This window comes from Phoenix dactylifera, chromosome 10, assembly GCF_051530095.1.
Source record: "Phoenix dactylifera cultivar Ajwa chromosome 10, Ajwa_hap1_PhDact_Kaust_v1.1, whole genome shotgun sequence".
Classification (NCBI taxonomy): domain Eukaryota; kingdom Viridiplantae; phylum Streptophyta; class Magnoliopsida; order Arecales; family Arecaceae; genus Phoenix; species Phoenix dactylifera.
In genome coordinates this window covers 18,632,193-18,648,445 of record NC_143199.1, presented here as the reverse complement: position 1 = coordinate 18,648,445, position 16,253 = coordinate 18,632,193, and the positions used below count along the sequence as shown (strand labels likewise).

The window sequence follows — 16,253 nt, the reverse complement described above, 5'->3', positions numbered from 1 at the left end:
TATCCCACGGACCAACCATCAGCGATGCATGCCAGCGTCTGATTCCTCCCGAACCAAGCCAACGACAGCATCTTCCGAATCCCCTGTTCCCATTGAATCAAGACTCATCTGTTCCCAAGCCATCTAGAAACAAGTCTAGATTAGTATCTAAACTTCCCCTCCATTCCGTGTTCATCTTCCACATCATCCCGTTCCTTCCGGGTCCAACAAACAGGGCTCTGTTTCGGAACAGAGCTAAGATCCTCCACGTCTTCCGCAGTCCAAACATCTCCTCCGGATCAGCTTCATCCTGAATTCCATGGATTAACAGCATCCCCTCTGTTCGTAAGATCAGCATCCACGGCACTATCCTTCCAAACCAAGTCTTCATCCCGTTATGATCCCCTTCTTCATTCAAATCCCAGCAAATCTCAGCATCCGTGGGTGAACTTGTGTATCCTTATCTCAGTTCTTCCACTCCCAGCTACCCACCTACCACCCTTATCCCTTGCTTCAACGGATCAGAACTGCAACAGTCCGCGGATCAAGCTTCCTAACCATCTGCCTCTTCCCAACGCTCGAATCCAATCTTCTACGCGTCGCCCGCTGCCGTGGAATAGAAGCCGTTCCTCCATCCTCATCTTTTCACTGGGTAAGCTTATCCTCCGGATGCTAACAGAGGATAGGAAAGCTTTAAAAGGAAGGGAGTTCTCTTCTCTGGGATTCATTCTTCTCTTCCGTTCCATTCTTCTTCCCCCATCAAGCTTGGAGTGAGCCGAATCCCATGAAGTCAAGAGAGAGATTATTTTTGGGTATTCTGGGAATGATTTCCCAGAAAGAGCTGAGAGGGAGCCGTTTTCAGTAAAAGCTACACCGAAAGGAGACGTCGAAGAGATGGAGGTAGCCATGATGGGAGCTCGCTGCTGTGCTGCTACTGCCGTCCACCACTGCATGGAAGCCTAAGCTCTTCTCTAGGGCCGGATGCAGCCCTAACAAAGGGACACGAATTTAATATTTTATTTTATATTCTTGGAGTTGTATGAACTTATTGTTTTTAATGAATATCTTTTTTTATTTCATATTTAATTTCTGTGATTTTAAATGTGAAGTGTATACAACTGTTCTTCATGATCACTAAGTAAATATAAGATAGTCTATGCTTAGGGAAGATGCGATGTGCTGCCACCTTAGATTAGGGTAGACATTTCATGCCAACTGAAGATGGACTATGCCTAAATTACTTTTGTGAATTTCTATTTCAATGCTTATTAGGCTTGTAGCCAATTTGCATATTAATCCAATAATAGATTAAAATATAAATAATCTTTGTTCCGATGTTAGTGGTGAATTCCTTGCCCTAGATCCCCTCAAACTGATAACATTTTAATTGCATTTTTAATTAAATTTCTTAGTTTAATTTTCTTCACAAACTCTTCCTTTTAAATATTTTTTTTATTTTTAAGAAAATAACTGTACCCCAATCTCTGTGGATCGATACCCGTGATCACTATCCTACCAGATACGTGCTATTGCGTGGTCTTTAAAGTTCACTAACAATTTTTGGCGCCATTGCCGGGGATTGCTAGCATAGTTGTTTTTCTTTTCATAAATTTTTTTTTTTAAAAAAATAAAAATATAATAATAATAATAATAATATATATATATCTAAAATAAAATAAATATATTTTTTATTTTTGTTACTTTACTTATCCCCTTTTTCTCTCTTACTAATTTTTGGTTTTTTTTTTGTATGATTTGATCAGGTATCGAAGAGAGCATCTGGGACAATCAAAAAGGGAACCGCTGGAAAAGGAAGGTTGTAGAGGTTTGCTTTAAAATAAAAAAAAAATTGCTGGGGAAATTCCCTTTGTAGGACTTGGTCTTTTCTTTTTCTTTGTTTTGTTTACCTTTTTGTAAATGAGGTCGGCCATTGAAGTTATTGTACGGCCGAACCCTAATTTTGTACTTTAGCCTTTGGGCTTTTATCAATGAAGAGCTTCTTTCTAACTTTATACTTGTCTCTTTTTTTTGCATAGTAGGTAAACTTTTACCTTTAAGTTGAATTCCTTTTCCACGAATTTTCCTAAGTCTTCTATCTCGGCTAAATCCATAGACTTAGATTCCGGTAGCCTTTGCTAGATCGTCCAGCTTAGCTCTGATAGGGATCGCGTTAAGGCTCCGGGCTTAGACTTTAGGAAAACTCGCTATGTCCCTGAGCTCGGGCTCCGAAGAAGTCCCGCTTATCCTTTAGGCTTAGCTTCCAAAAATTTGGTCAAGTCCTTGAGCTCGGCTCCCAGAACAAGCTTGCCAAAGCTTTAAGGTCGGACTCCGAAGAGATCCCACTAGACCTTTAGGTTTATCTTCTGAAAAATTTTGCCAAGTCCTTAGTGTTAGATGTATGCCCTAGAAGCCAATCTGGCGGATACATTATTAATTATAGGACATAAATTTGTACTTGACTTTATTATTATTGAATAATAAATGGGCATCTTTTCATTCATATTGTTTATGTGTCTATGAATTGTCCATAATAAGATGATGATACATATTCTCAAGAGTTGAGAATTTGAGCCATGTATCATTCGTGATTAATTTCTAAATGCTCCTAATCAATGGATCATCACGAGGACGGTGATTGATCCGATTAGTGCACAGATCACTTTCCTTCTGGATGGACGAGACTCGAGTCCACAGTGTAGGGACACTGAAATGATAGTGCAGGTGCTTGTTAGAGAACAAGGGTACTGAGCGTGACCAAGACAAGAAGTCACTTGGATGTCTATCCACTCGTTAGTGACTTACTTGATGTTGCAGTAGTATGACTGGTCCTTTGACCTACGGTGCTTCGGCTACTCACAGTGAGGTTATTGTAGTTTGACTACACGTATACATGGTCTCTAGCCATATGGGTCCTTGTAGTGTAGATTGGCTGCAGTAAGTTCACTGTAGGAGTAGGGTATGCACTTACATTGAATCTATCGACCTTGATAGAAGAGGAGTGATCCTATGTGATTTATTAGACTGAATTCTAAGACCTTGGCCAGGGCAGTAATATAAGGTGGAGAAAGAGTTTTCCACTATCGAACTCAAGTCGAATAAATCTAGACATATGACAGACGACGGGATTTGACGAGTTATCCATGACCTCCGGTCTGTAGGGATCCACGATAGAAGGACTGTATCATACGATAACTGCACCTAGAGGTTCATCATTCTATTCTGCTGGGTAGCCACTACATACTGCTAGGTGTCACTGGTGGATGGTGAGACTCACAGGGATCATCTCGATGGTCGATAATCCCTGGTGAATTGAGTTGGAATTGTTTCAACCCATTGAAAGGAGTTTTCAATGATATTGTGATAGAGATCACAATATATCTCACTACCAGTCAGAATGAAACCTATGGGGTCACACACATTAGAAGTATTGACCGATCCGATGGTTGAATTGTGATTAAGAATCACATATGATCAATTAGATTGATAAATGGTTAACCCGCTAAGAGTTAGTGGTTAGAAGAAGGAACAATTGCAATCGGATTGCAAATTAATTTAATTAATTGGACTTGATCATGAGTTCTACTTGGAGTGGGATTCATAGAGTCCTAATTGGATTAGGATTTTAAATTAAATTAGAGTTCTACTTGGAATAGGATTTCTAAAGTCCTAATTGTCTTAGGGCTGAAATTTGGACAAGTCTTAATTAGATTAGGATTTTCTTAAGTCTTAATTAATTTTAATTTTAATCTAATTAATTAAATGACTCCTAATTGGATTAGGATTGAAGAGTTCAATAGAGTCATGGTTCAATTAAATCCTAATTAGATTAGGATAAGGAGGAAATTGAAATGGGTTCATACAAATCCTATTTTGACTAGGATTGGACTCATGCAATGCACCCAAATTAAAATACCCTTTAATTGGATTAAATGGCAGATAAATATGGACTTGAGGGAGGGGCTTACGCCCCTCCTCTTGGGCATTGCGTGGGAGAAAAAGGAGGGGCGCACGCCCCTCCTAGGTGGCATGAAAAATGAGATAAGGATGAGCTCCTAAAAATAGGAGCTCATCTTTATATCTTAATATTTCAAAAGGGGAGCATGGGATTTCGGCCAATGTGAATGTTTTTCTCCTCATTCCAGCCGTGAGCACCCTCCTCCATCTTCCTCCTTTGAGCCACAATCAAGAGAAGAAAAAGAAAAGCTTAGGACGCCCTCTTCCTTCTTCATCTTGGTTTCAAAGGAAGAAAAAGAAAAAGGCTGCGTAGAACCTTGTTTTTCTTCTTCCTTGGTTCTTCCTTCTTCTTCCTCCTCTCAAGCCAATCAAAGGTTGATTCAAAGGAGAGGACTTCAGCCATCCATAGCCATCTCTGCAAGGGAGCTAGCACCCCGGTGAGATCCAAAGGCTTCGATCGAGTCAGTACTTCGTGTGGATACCTGTAGAGGCCGGACGCGTGTGCGGCTTCCATCGAACCTTCTACAAATCCACGTAAATCAGATTTGCGGAGACCATCTACCCGCACAAGATGAAGATCTGATCTTCTTAATGATTTTAAAATGATTTAAAATAATTTAATTCTAATCTATCTACAAATGAAAGGTTTTAAAACATGTTCATGTGATGAACGGATCCCGCATATGTTTTTCCGCTGCAATCTGAAAATTATTTTTATTTTTTAATTGTTAAAGTGAGTCATCTCTATTTTTTCTCTTTTCTTATTGTATTCTGGAGGTCAGACCAAGGTCCAAACCTCCCTTCATGTACCATTTTGATTTAAATTAATAAACTGGTAAGGGTCTATGCCAAACCCCCCACCATTAAGGTGGCTTTGTATTAATAAATTCTTAGTTCCCAATATTTATTAATTTATTAAAAAAAATTTATTTTCATTTATTTTAAGGGAGACGAGCCGTGCCTGGCCCGGCCCAGGCCCGGTTGAGGCCCTTATGGGCCGTGCTGGCTCGCGGGCCGTGCCAGGCTTGGCCCACGAATCGGGCCAGCCTAGGCCCGTATGGGCCGTGCCGGGCTGGCTCGCGGGCCGTGCCGTGCTTGGCCCACGAATCGTGCCAGCCCAGGCCCTTATGGCCGTGCCGGGCTCGGCCCGCGGGCCAAGAATTCTAAACCCAGCCCGGCCCCCTTTTATGGGTCGTGCCTAGCCCGGCCCGTTACTGTAGCTAGCGGGCCATGCCAGGCACGGCCCGCTTCGTGCCGGGCCGTGCCGGGCCATGGGCGGCCCGGCCCAATGCCCACCTCTATTAGGACCTCTGCTCGGGGGGCGTTCAGAGGGGTGTAATTCTCGTACCTCCCCGAGGGCATCCGTGGCCGCGGTGGAGATCTCGGTCGAGACGGAGACCTTGGTCGGAGCCGTCCCCGCTGTCGAGGTGGGCTCCTCAGCCGAGGCAAGTTCTTATCTCGGCGGGAAGATCGGCTTCTCAGGCGGCCGCGCTCTTCACGACGCTTCTTCTGCTTCTTTGAGGCCTGCTCGATAGTGCCCCGCCTGGAGGCGATAGCCTCCTCGGCCTTCGCATACTTCCGAGCTCGGGCCAGCATTTCGGTGAAGTCGGCGGGGAAGCTCTTCTCAATGGAGAAGAAGAATCTGTAGGAGCGAGCCCCAGTCTTTAGTACCGACATGGCTATCGACTGGTCGAGCTCGCGGACCTCCCAGGTTGCAGCGGTAAAGCGGTCGAGGTATTCTCTGAGGGATTTCTTCTCCTTCTGCTTGACGTCCATGAGGGAATCCGACGTTCGCCGCTGGCGCCGGCTGGCAGCAAAGTTGGTGGCGAATTGCCTGCCGAGCTGCTCAAAAGAGGATACCGAACTTGGCTTCAGTTCAGAGAACCAAAGCCGAGCCATTCCCCGAAGGGTCGCGGGGAAGGCCTTGTAGAGCACAGCCTCCGAGGACCCTTGCAGCGCCATGAGGGCTCGGTAACTTTCCAAATGATCGAGGGGGTCGGTAGTTCCGTTGTAGGGCTCCACTTGGGGCATTTTGAACCTCGGTGGGACCGGCTCATCCTCGATTTAGCAGGAGAAGGGGGACTTGGTGATAAACTCAAAGTCACCCTCACGCCTTGCCTTCCTGCTGTGAAGCGCTTCAATCTGGCGCTCAAGGTTCTCGACCTTCCTGTCGAGCTCCCCAGCCTGGGGTATGGCCACATAGTCTGCTCCGGCTCGTGAAGGTCCGAGGCTGACTCGGCTTCCGACAGTTGTGGCCTTTTGTCTATGCTCCTCCTTGGCAATTCTCCCGAGGAGACGCCCAGGCTGAGCCTTGGCGACAGCATCGTTCTTCATTGTTGGCCCTTGAGGAGCCGTTGAGATTTTGGCCCTGGGGCACCGGTCCGTTTGGAGGAAGCGCTGGTTGGACCTGGACCTGCGGAGGCGGCACAGGTGGGGCTTCCTCACGTTGCAGGCCTTGGACGGCTGCGGCCAAGGCTTGAACCTGCCGCACCAGAATGTTGAACTGCTCCGGCTGGACTTGAGGAACTGGATCAGCCAGAGATGGTGAATTCTGGACAGAGTGTCCAAGACTTGGCGGGAGACGCCGAGAGGCGTTGGAGGTTTCTTTGCTTCTCAACTTCATGGCCACAACTCGGACCCTTCCTCTAGCGCCAACTGTTGCTGGAAATTGGACCCGGGGGCGGCCATCAGCTGAGAAGGAGGAGCTCCAGCGTGAGATGGCAGACGGCAGTCCGTCGGCGGGTGGCGTCCTCCGGGAGGCCTGCAAAAAGCCGGTGGCCGGGGTTTCCGGCGCTGGCCCTCCGATGCCTAAGTCAGAGGGGGCAAATATATATGAGGGAGGAGAAGATATCTTTTTCTAAGTTTCAGAGTCCAACCCCTTCTAAGATGGAGGGGCTCCCCTTTTACAGAGGGGTCCAAGATTACCTGTGATGTGATGGGGCGAACGGGTTACCATCGTGATTGAGCATATTGTATGAATTAATGCACGATCATGTGAATTAATGCATTGCCGTAGGAGATCAGGCCGGAGCTGACGAGTTGTTGTGGCTGATCGGACGTAGCCGAGCGGGTCAGCTGTTTGCCGTGGAAGGCTTGAGATCCGTAGATGGCATGCATATTAATTGTTGAGTGAGCCGGAGATCAGCAGAGGCCATGCACATTGATTGTTGAGTGAGCCGGAGATCAGCAGAGGCCATGCACATTGATTGTTGGCAGCGTAGGCAGGGCATGGTCCATGGTCGAGTTGCAGAAGGATGGGACCGTGGCGGGTGGACGGTGAAGTCGGGCTTCCGAGGTCGAGAATATTGAGGTCGGGCGCCAGGTCGAGAGTCCTGAGGTCGGGCGCCAGGTCGAGAGTCCTGAGGTCGGGCGCCAGGTCGAGCGCCAGGTTGAGAGTTCTGAGGTCGGGCGCCAAGTCGAGAGCTATGAGGTCGAGCGCCTGGTCGGGCGTCCGAGGTCGGGCGCTTTGAGGTCCATCGCCGGACCGGGCGTCGGGTCGGGCGCTTTGAGGTCCATCGCCGGACCGGGCGTCCGAGGTCGGGTGCTTTGAGGTCGATCGCCGGACCGGGCGTCCGAGGTCGGGTGCTTTGAGGTCGATCGCCGGACCGGACGTCCGAGGTCGGGCGCTTCTCATCACATGCTGGCGATGTGCTCACGTGCTTTGGGGCGATTTATATTCCCCCAACAATAATAATAGAAAAGATAATGTCCATTATAATGAACTATTTAATACTATAACTGTGTATTCTAACGCAAAAGTTATTATTTTACGTTTATGCTCTTTTCTTAGTAAAATAATATTTCTTTTTAGAATTTATCTTTAAATTTCATTTAAAATAATTGAATGATAATGTTGTTATTTTTCTATTATTATTCATTATTCTACATTACAATATTATCATAATTGCCATTATGGTAGTTATTGTTTAATTTAAATAATACCAAATCGTATGATATGGGATAACATTAGAATAGTGCCATTATTGAAAGATTGATGGTGCATCTTTTGTAGATCTTTTCCAATTAAGATGAATAAGATGGATGAACCACTTACCAACTCATGATTCAACCAATGTATTCCTAGTCACTCCAATACAAATACCAAAAACTCTGATATGCTACAAAGATAGTGGTGTAGTTCATTGGATTGATGAGATACAAGGAGAGTTCACCATTCATGAGGTACCATACTGGATTAGGAACCAGTTTGGTAAATTATTTGGGCTAGATAGGTTTTTTTCTTTTGACTTAACCTAAATTATTATTTAATTAAAGGTTATAATGAACACTAAATAGTGAGTACAGAGAAATATATAAACCAGGAAGAGCACCATATTTGACGGATTAATTTGGCCACTTTAGAAGGACTAAACATAGTTTGGAAACAAAATTTACCGCATACAAAAGCCGAATTATACACCAAATTTTTGGAGAGCCTAACTTATTATATACTGTTAGATTGAGATGTACTTTTTAAAATGGAATAAAATTTTAAGCTCTATGGTATGGAGCCTCACGACGAAATTCTATTATTTGAGTCTTAAAATAGGCTAGTTAAAATAATTTTGTTTAAAATAAAATATTTTAATCAAGCATATCTTCCAACCTAAGAAGAATTAAGAAAAATGTCTAAAGATAAAGTTAATATTTAAGTAAGTTGATGTATAAGTTAAGATTTATCTATTATAGATATTTTTAGCTTTTTTTATATAATTATTTTAATTTGCCATGTTTATTTTGAAAAAAACTGGATTAATTTTATTATTCATTAATTAAAAAAAACTTGAACCCTACTTTTCAGCATTTTTAATTTTTAATTTTAAAAAAAAGATTCAAGTTGTTCTTTTCCTAATCTATACATTTATGTTTTATTTATATTACCACGCTCCTCCACCCCCTATTGCTTTGTACTTGACGTTGCTTCATGGGGAATTTTTCCAGCTTCTCCTGAAAATAGCTTCTAATTATGTTTAAAATATTTTATTTTAAACAAACAGCACCAGACACGCTGTGCAATGGTTCAGAGATGGGGTATATCATAAAAATTGTGCGTGAAATCAAAGAAACCCTGGTACTCTGTTTGAAAATTTGGAATTGAGAAAAAAAAAAGGAATGGAAAAAAAAGTTAAAAATTTTGATATTTAGAAGTTTTTTAATGAAGAGAAAGGAAAAAAAAAAAAGAGGGAATAGGAGGAAAAATTTGAGGCTCTAATTTTTTCCTTTCTTTCCTCCTATAAGTGGAAGAATTTAGAGAGAAAGAAATTGAAACTTAATAAATTTTTTATAACATCTATTTTACCCTCTATTTATAAGTATATCTTTTTATAATAAAAATATTTTAGTAAAAATTTTAAAAAATATGATTTCTTTTTTTTTCTCTAAACTCTCGAATAAGAGGAAATAAATACTTTCTCTTCTCTCCTAAAACCCAAGAGTAGCGAAAAGCCTATTCTACTTTTTTTTTTTTTTTTTTTTTTTTTTTTTTTTTTTTTTTTTTTTTCTTTTCTTTCTTTTCCCTCCTCGTTGAAGTTCCTTTCTTTTCCTTTTTTTTTTTTTTTTTTTTTCCCTCCCCAAAACTCCCAAACGGAGGGTAATTAAAAAGGTCAATGGATCGGCCTTACCTACCTAAACGGGTTGGTCTCCGGTAGTAAGAATCGCCACCAACCATTTCCTCTCTCATTCACACGGTCTGTGTGTGTATGTCAGAAATCTTCTCTCCATTGATCTAGGTATGCTGTCTCTTTGCCGTCTTTGTAGAATTTTGATTAAGAAAACTTTTCTTTTTTCTATTGTTTGAGCTCTCTCTTGTAATTTCGTTCACCCATTTGAATCAGAAGCTTTAGATTTCTCTTGATTTTATTCTTTCAAAATTTCAGTTATGAAATTTAGGGTTTTCCTTGTTGGGTTTGGAAAAAAGTTGCATTTTTTGCTCCGTGAGAGATATTGGTAGTGTAACATGGCGTCTTCCGTGGAAAGCTGAGATTTTTCTCTGGTATTCGTGGAGTTTATGCAGGAAATCAATCAAGATTATGGTGTTTGAGTGAATTTGATTCTGGTTTGGTTCAAAACTCAGATTTCATTCATGGTTATTCCTTTGCAGTCTGTTGCTTCGGCTGTCTCTTTCAACCTCACTCACTGTTTGATCTGATGCTCGAAGAGTCTCTTGGTTTTGCTCTTAGAATCACGGAAGTTAGATTTTTTTCTTCTCTTTTTGGGTTTGCAGAAGGTTCTAATTTTTTTTTTTTAAAGATCTGGCTCTGATGACATAGTGCCCCCCGTTGGAAAGCTGAGATTTTTGATTTTGGTATTTCCAGAGTTTGTTCTAGAGACCGATTTGTGTTTGGTTAATATCTCTATGATTTCACTCATGTGGATACATATGTGAAAAGTTTAAGAAACACATTAATGCTTTTAACGGATCATGTATTTCTGGTGGTGTTTTTGGTGGATTTTGATTAGAGCTCTAGCTTTTGCTTTGCCTGTGACAAGAGATTTATTTAGGACCCATCATATTGTGTTCTCCATGTCACTTTCATGAAAATTATTGCAGACCTGTTGCACATATTGCTGTTCTCTGGAATTTGTTGTTGGTTTGGTTTTTAGCATGAGTGTTTTATCTCATGGTAATTTTTCTTTGGGTTTTCTTTTCTTTAAGAAAATCCATTACACGGTGTTTTGTCATTTATCAGTGGTCATAGGCACAAAAAATAGAAAAGCAAGTCAAATTTGTTTCTACGATCTACTATTTTATGTCAGACTTTTTAGACTTACTGAATGTAAGCCAACATAAAATGGATCTTGTTAAATCTTGCTAAATTTTTATATCATAGATTCATTATCCTCTAGTGTTAGCTCAATTTGTCTGTTTCCATTTACCTATTTCTGAGCTGTTCAGATTTTTTTTAATCATGCGCATCTGAGATTTCCATTAATATCAGTTGATTGGAGCTCTAAAAGTTTGTATTTTGATGTTGATCATATGGAATGGTGAAAGTATGTGGTGTTTTGCTTTCACAGTACTTGTTATGTTGTGAGTTCTCTCTCATGTTATAGGATAACCTTCATCTTCTGATCTGATCCAATTTTACTGCTTTTGATATGAAATTTTAAGATGGGAAAATAAACCATAAACATATGCACGCTTTGGCAGCCTCCTCCTATTGATAGATTTCTTTACATTGTCTTCACTCTTCAGAATTTCCTTGTGCTGTGTTATGAATAACTCCATGTGTCTTCATTAGTGGTAGGGGTGCTGCATTACATTTTAGGGATCTTCATTGAAGAAATCCTTTGCATTTTTCTACATTTTCTAATTATCTTTGATCTCATTAGATTTTGTTACGGAAGCAATAGTTACTATTTAGGCATCCTTGTTTTTGGTTGAATTTAATTGTCTCTGTTTAGATGAGAACTAACTATATATTAGGTTTGCTAGCTGTTTGCCACACTAAAGCCTCTTCTACATCCATCAATGGTTCAGGAAACAAATGTTAGAAATCATCCTCCAAGCAATTCACTGCAATTGCCCAAGGCTGAAGGAATGAATTATATTACTGAAATAACTACATGCAGCATTGTTATGTTCCACCATCTTGATTTTATAAATTTTTTTTTATCAGGCATAAGATGGCTCTTCCCTCCTCAAACCTCACAAGAATTGGCCTTGCTGGCCTTGCTGTCATGGGCCAAAACCTTGCTCTCAACATTGCAGAGAAAGGCTTCCCTATCTCAGTCTACAACCGAACTACTTCCAAGGTTGATGAGACTGTGGAGCGTGCTAAACTTGAAGGAAACCTACCGGTCTATGGTTTCCATGATCCTGCTTCCTTTGTCAACTCAATCCAAAAACCGCGTGTCATCATCATGCTTGTAAAGGCTGGTGCACCTGTGGACCAAACAATAGCTACACTTTCAGCTCATATGGAGAAGGGCGACTGTATCATTGATGGGGGCAATGAGTGGTATGAAAATAAGAGAGGAGGGAGAAAGCCATGGCTGAACTTGGCCTTCTTTATCTTGGGATGGGAGTTTCTGGGGGAGAGGATGGTGCACGTCATGGGCCTTCGTTGATGCCTGGGGGGTCATTTGAGGCCTACAAGAACATAGAAGATATCCTTCTCAAGGTGGCTGCTCAAGTTCCTGACAGTGGTCCCTGTGTTACTTACATTGGCAAAGGAGGCTCAGGCAATTTTGTGAAGATGGTTCACAATGGAATCGAGTATGGTGACATGCAGCTGATATCCGAAGCTTATGATGTATTGAAATCTGTTGGCAAGCTTTCTAACACTGAGTTGCAACAGGCTTTTGCAGAATGGAACAAGGGGGAGCTTCTTAGTTTCTTGATTGAGATCACTGCAGATATTTTTGGAATTAAGGATGATAAGGGTCATGGGTACTTGGTAGACAAGGTCCTGGATAAGACCGGGATGAAAGGCACTGGTAAGTGGACTGTCCAACAAGCAGCTGAGTTCAGTGGCAGCTCCTACGATTGCTGCATCTTTAGATTCAAGGTTTCTTAGTGGATTGAAGGAGGAAAGAACTGCAGCTGCTAAAGTTTTTCAGTCTGATGGTTTTGGTGACATACTGAGCAGTCAACCTGTGGATAAGGCAAAGTTAATTGAAGATGTAAGGCAGGCTCTTTATGCTTCAAAAATTTGCAGCTATGCACAGGGTATGAATCTTTTAAGAGCGAAGAGCATAGAGAAAGGTTGGGATCTCAAGCTTGGTGAGCTTGCAAGGATATGGAAGGGTGGGTGCATCATCCGCGCCATTTTCTTGGATTGTATCAAGAAGGTCTATGATCGGAATCCAAATCTACCAAACCTCCTTGTGGACCCAGAGTTTGCACAAGAGATATTAGACCGGCAGGCTGCTTGGCGGAGGGTTATATGTCTTGCTATTAATTCTGGTGTCAGTACTCCTGGTATGTCAGCGAGCTTGGCCTATTTTGACACCTACAGGAGGGAAAGGCTTCCTGCTAATCTGATCCAATCTCAGAGGGACTATTTTGGAGCTCATACATATGAGAGGACTGATATGCCAGGATCCTTCCACACAGAGTGGTTTAAGATTGCAAAACAGACAAAAATGTGAGATGCAACTTGGAAGAATCTTGGAACTAAATGTTGGGTAGAGTATGTCCTGTGTTTATTCAACATTACATCTCATTTCATAATTACGGGATCTGTCAAAGTCTTTAAACTTATTGAAGTTGTTTTTGTACGCGGCCTTGAAATTCAATGCCTTTTGGATTCTGTACCCAAGTTTAAACTTTACCATTTTGATTTCCCATCAATGCGGAGTGCAACTTGAACTTTCAGCAAGCTTTTGGAAATTTTAATATCCATTCATGGTCTATTTTCAGCGTGAAGGCATATGCCTACTTCTTTGTTCGTTTGCTTAACATGATGCGTCTCTCTCTGTTTTTTGTGATATGGTCTATGTTAAATGCTGGTTTCTTGGCATCAGATAATAGGACAGGGAGTTTTTCACTGCATATGGAGGTTGATACGTCAACCTCATCAAATTTTTCTGCATATAAAATATGTCATGCTGAAATATTTAATATTTTCAATCATTTGATTCAGTTACCCCAAGAATATTATTTTCCAAGGGTTTTTAGAATGTCATCGGTGAACCAAGGGGGGGATACCCACGACTCTTTCTACGAAGACACAATATAGAGAAGGTCTTTTTCGTGTCATATAAACAACAACAATAAAAATGTCTGGTCTGTAAAGAAGGAAGAAGTTTTACGTTGGGCAATTTTGTAGATCCACTATAATTTTAAAATTAAGTAGTACAAACTGCATGATGTGCACCTTGTTGTGAACTCAAAACTTATTGGCAGCATGGTGCATGCACTTGCAGCTTACAATTTTTTTTTTTTTTTTTTCAAATATCAGAATACCGAGGACTGGTTATCTGTGACACCTTAGTGTGATTTAAGATTTCCATTGTGATCACTGACGACCAAAAGAGCTGGTTTGGGCATCAAGCACAATTAATGCAAATTCTCCGCTTTAGATCCTTGAATGACTTTGTTGGGCAGGTATATGCATGGTCTTGGAGGCTTCATGAACTCCCATAATGGATGAAGCCTAGAATGCCTTATAATTCTAATGAAAGATTAAAGAGGGGAGTCATGCATTCCTGTTCGGTATAAACTCTGTTGAAATGGTTCGTCAATGCTAATGCATGTCTAAATCTGTAGTGGTGCTTCAAGTGCCACTCATTGTAGCTAAAGAAAAATATTCGAGAGGAGATTTTGGATGCATCAAACATCTTGCATCACCAATGAGCTTAAGTAAACCAATATGCTTGTGAATGGATTTTCAACAAAAACATAATAAATCTGTGAGTTTGTATCTTTTTATTTTTTAGAGAGTTAGAACTTGCTACTCTTTTACAAAGGGAAGTACAGTCAGCAGCCCTTCTATGTACAAATGTAGGAATTCAGTGGGATGAAAAATTTTGGAGTATCCAAAATCATGAATTCGAGAAAATTGTACTTCGATATCTCTGGTGCAAGGTTATTATGTCTTCCCATTTCCATCTTATGGTCTTTGATTTTAGCAATGTAATTAACAGTCAAGTTGATTGTTCATCAAAATGTCAATGAAACTTAGCTCTTTTTCAAAAATTTGTAGCGACCAGTGAGAAAAGAAATTGTTCATGGAAATCACTCAACTGGCTGAATCATTTGTCCAAGCCTATCTACTGTTGTAACAGACAAATGGCATCATGATGGGCATCGTTAACTGTTAAAAACAAGAGACAGCGGAAATAGCAGTATGATACTGGTGTTATTTATTTTTGTTGCCATTTGACATGGAGATTTTAAATTTTAAAACATTATTTTTAATTGCTTGCACAGAGACATGATCAAATAACAAAAGATTGTTAATTAGAGACGATGAAAATCCGGGGTAACATGTGTAAGACCCAAGTTTAAACATGGTCAACGTTCGTTAAGCAATCAATTGATGACTTTGTTTAGATATGCAACGCCAGAAGTTGCACTTTGTCACTGTCCTGCATAACAAAAGGTGCTTAAGAAATGGATATGGGATACCAGTCGTGATTTATAATGTATACGTGCATGTAAGAAATGGATATGGGATACCCTATCCACAGGCGATCCTTCTGCTAAATATGATATGTACGAGATATGGTATGCACTTCTCTAGAAGATTGAGTGTATATCACGCACTCTCTTGCATCAAAATACAGAGGAAATAGACAAGACGAATGACCGATTGGAACAACTAGATTCAATATTATTTAGATTGCAAATGAGTTTAGTTGTTCTGACTTTGGATCGTGTGGGCTTAAAGCTTGGTTAAATCAAAAAGTTATACTTATTTTTCAAGCCAAGCGTATGAAGGATTAGCCCTAATATGTTCCAGACACTTGCATAGGACCAGCAACACAGCGAAATGCAACACTCTTGGAGAGGTCTGCGACTCAAATGGGTTGTGTTGGGTTGAAGGCAAACTTTACTCCAACCTAACCTTTATATTTCTCAACCCTATCTCGGCTAATCTCAATCACCCTACCCAAAGCAATCTTAAGGTAAATTTAGGTCGGATCAAGTTGGGTCACTTTAATCAGTTGAGTAGGAACTAGGTATTTAACAAAAATAGTTCCATAGCCTCTTCGCAAGTGGAGATAAGACTGTGTATATTTGACCCTCCTCAAATTCTATATTTGTAGGAGTCTTGTGTATTGAGCCACCCTTTAACAAAAATAGCTCCACACATTTTTATGTATGTAAGATCAACTATTTTAAGATTGGTCATTCTTTTGTTTCCAGATTTGCAAAATGTTCTCTTTCTTAATATTTTTTTCTGACCAAATTTTCTCTGGCTTCATACTCTGTGATGCACAAATTTGAGAGGAATTGCATATATATTAGACAACGCAAATAACTAGACTAATTGGTGTACATACCTAGGCTAAATATATCAAACAAGTTGTTCACATCTATGATAATTAGTTGCACATATTTGAACTATATGTTGTATGAGGAAACATGTATTACGATGCGCACCTTAAATAAATTGGTATATTATAAACACATGTTTATTATATACACAAAATGTGGATTAGTATATGTCTCTCAATGGTCACACCTTTACTCGGCTACATATATTCTAGAGTTCAAAATTTGAATGTTCAATCACGTTCATGGAAATGAATTCATGCAGAATTTGGTCAAAAAACTTAAAAAATGTCAATTTTGCAAATTGAAAAAAAAATAGATGACTCTATGAAAAACATGCGAGGCTATTATTACATAAAACTACACTCCTCTCAAG

General features: G+C 40.7%; 2 protein-coding genes across 2 annotated transcripts; both read left to right on the top strand.

Annotated features, from left to right (window-relative positions):
- Positions 1 to 11,924: 11,924 nt before the first annotated feature.
- LOC103698071 (6-phosphogluconate dehydrogenase, decarboxylating 1-like) lies at positions 11,925 to 13,296 on the top strand. The gene has a single exon (XM_088705465.2). The coding sequence runs from the start codon at positions 11,925 to 11,927 to the stop codon at positions 12,450 to 12,452; it is 528 nt and encodes a 175-aa protein (XP_088561591.1). The 3' UTR covers positions 12,453 to 13,296.
- On the top strand, positions 12,607 to 13,153 carry LOC148702282 (6-phosphogluconate dehydrogenase, decarboxylating 1-like). The gene has a single exon (XM_088705464.2). The coding sequence runs from the start codon at positions 12,607 to 12,609 to the stop codon at positions 13,024 to 13,026; it is 420 nt and encodes a 139-aa protein (XP_088561590.1). The 3' UTR covers positions 13,027 to 13,153.
- Positions 13,297 to 16,253: the final 2,957 nt, after the last annotated feature.

Coding starts and splice junctions, on each gene's coding strand:
- LOC103698071 (XM_088705465.2), top strand. CDS start 11,925: ATGGCTGAACTTGGCCTTCTTTATCTTGGGATGGGAGTTTCTGGGGGA.
- LOC148702282 (XM_088705464.2), top strand. CDS start 12,607: ATGAATCTTTTAAGAGCGAAGAGCATAGAGAAAGGTTGGGATCTCAAG.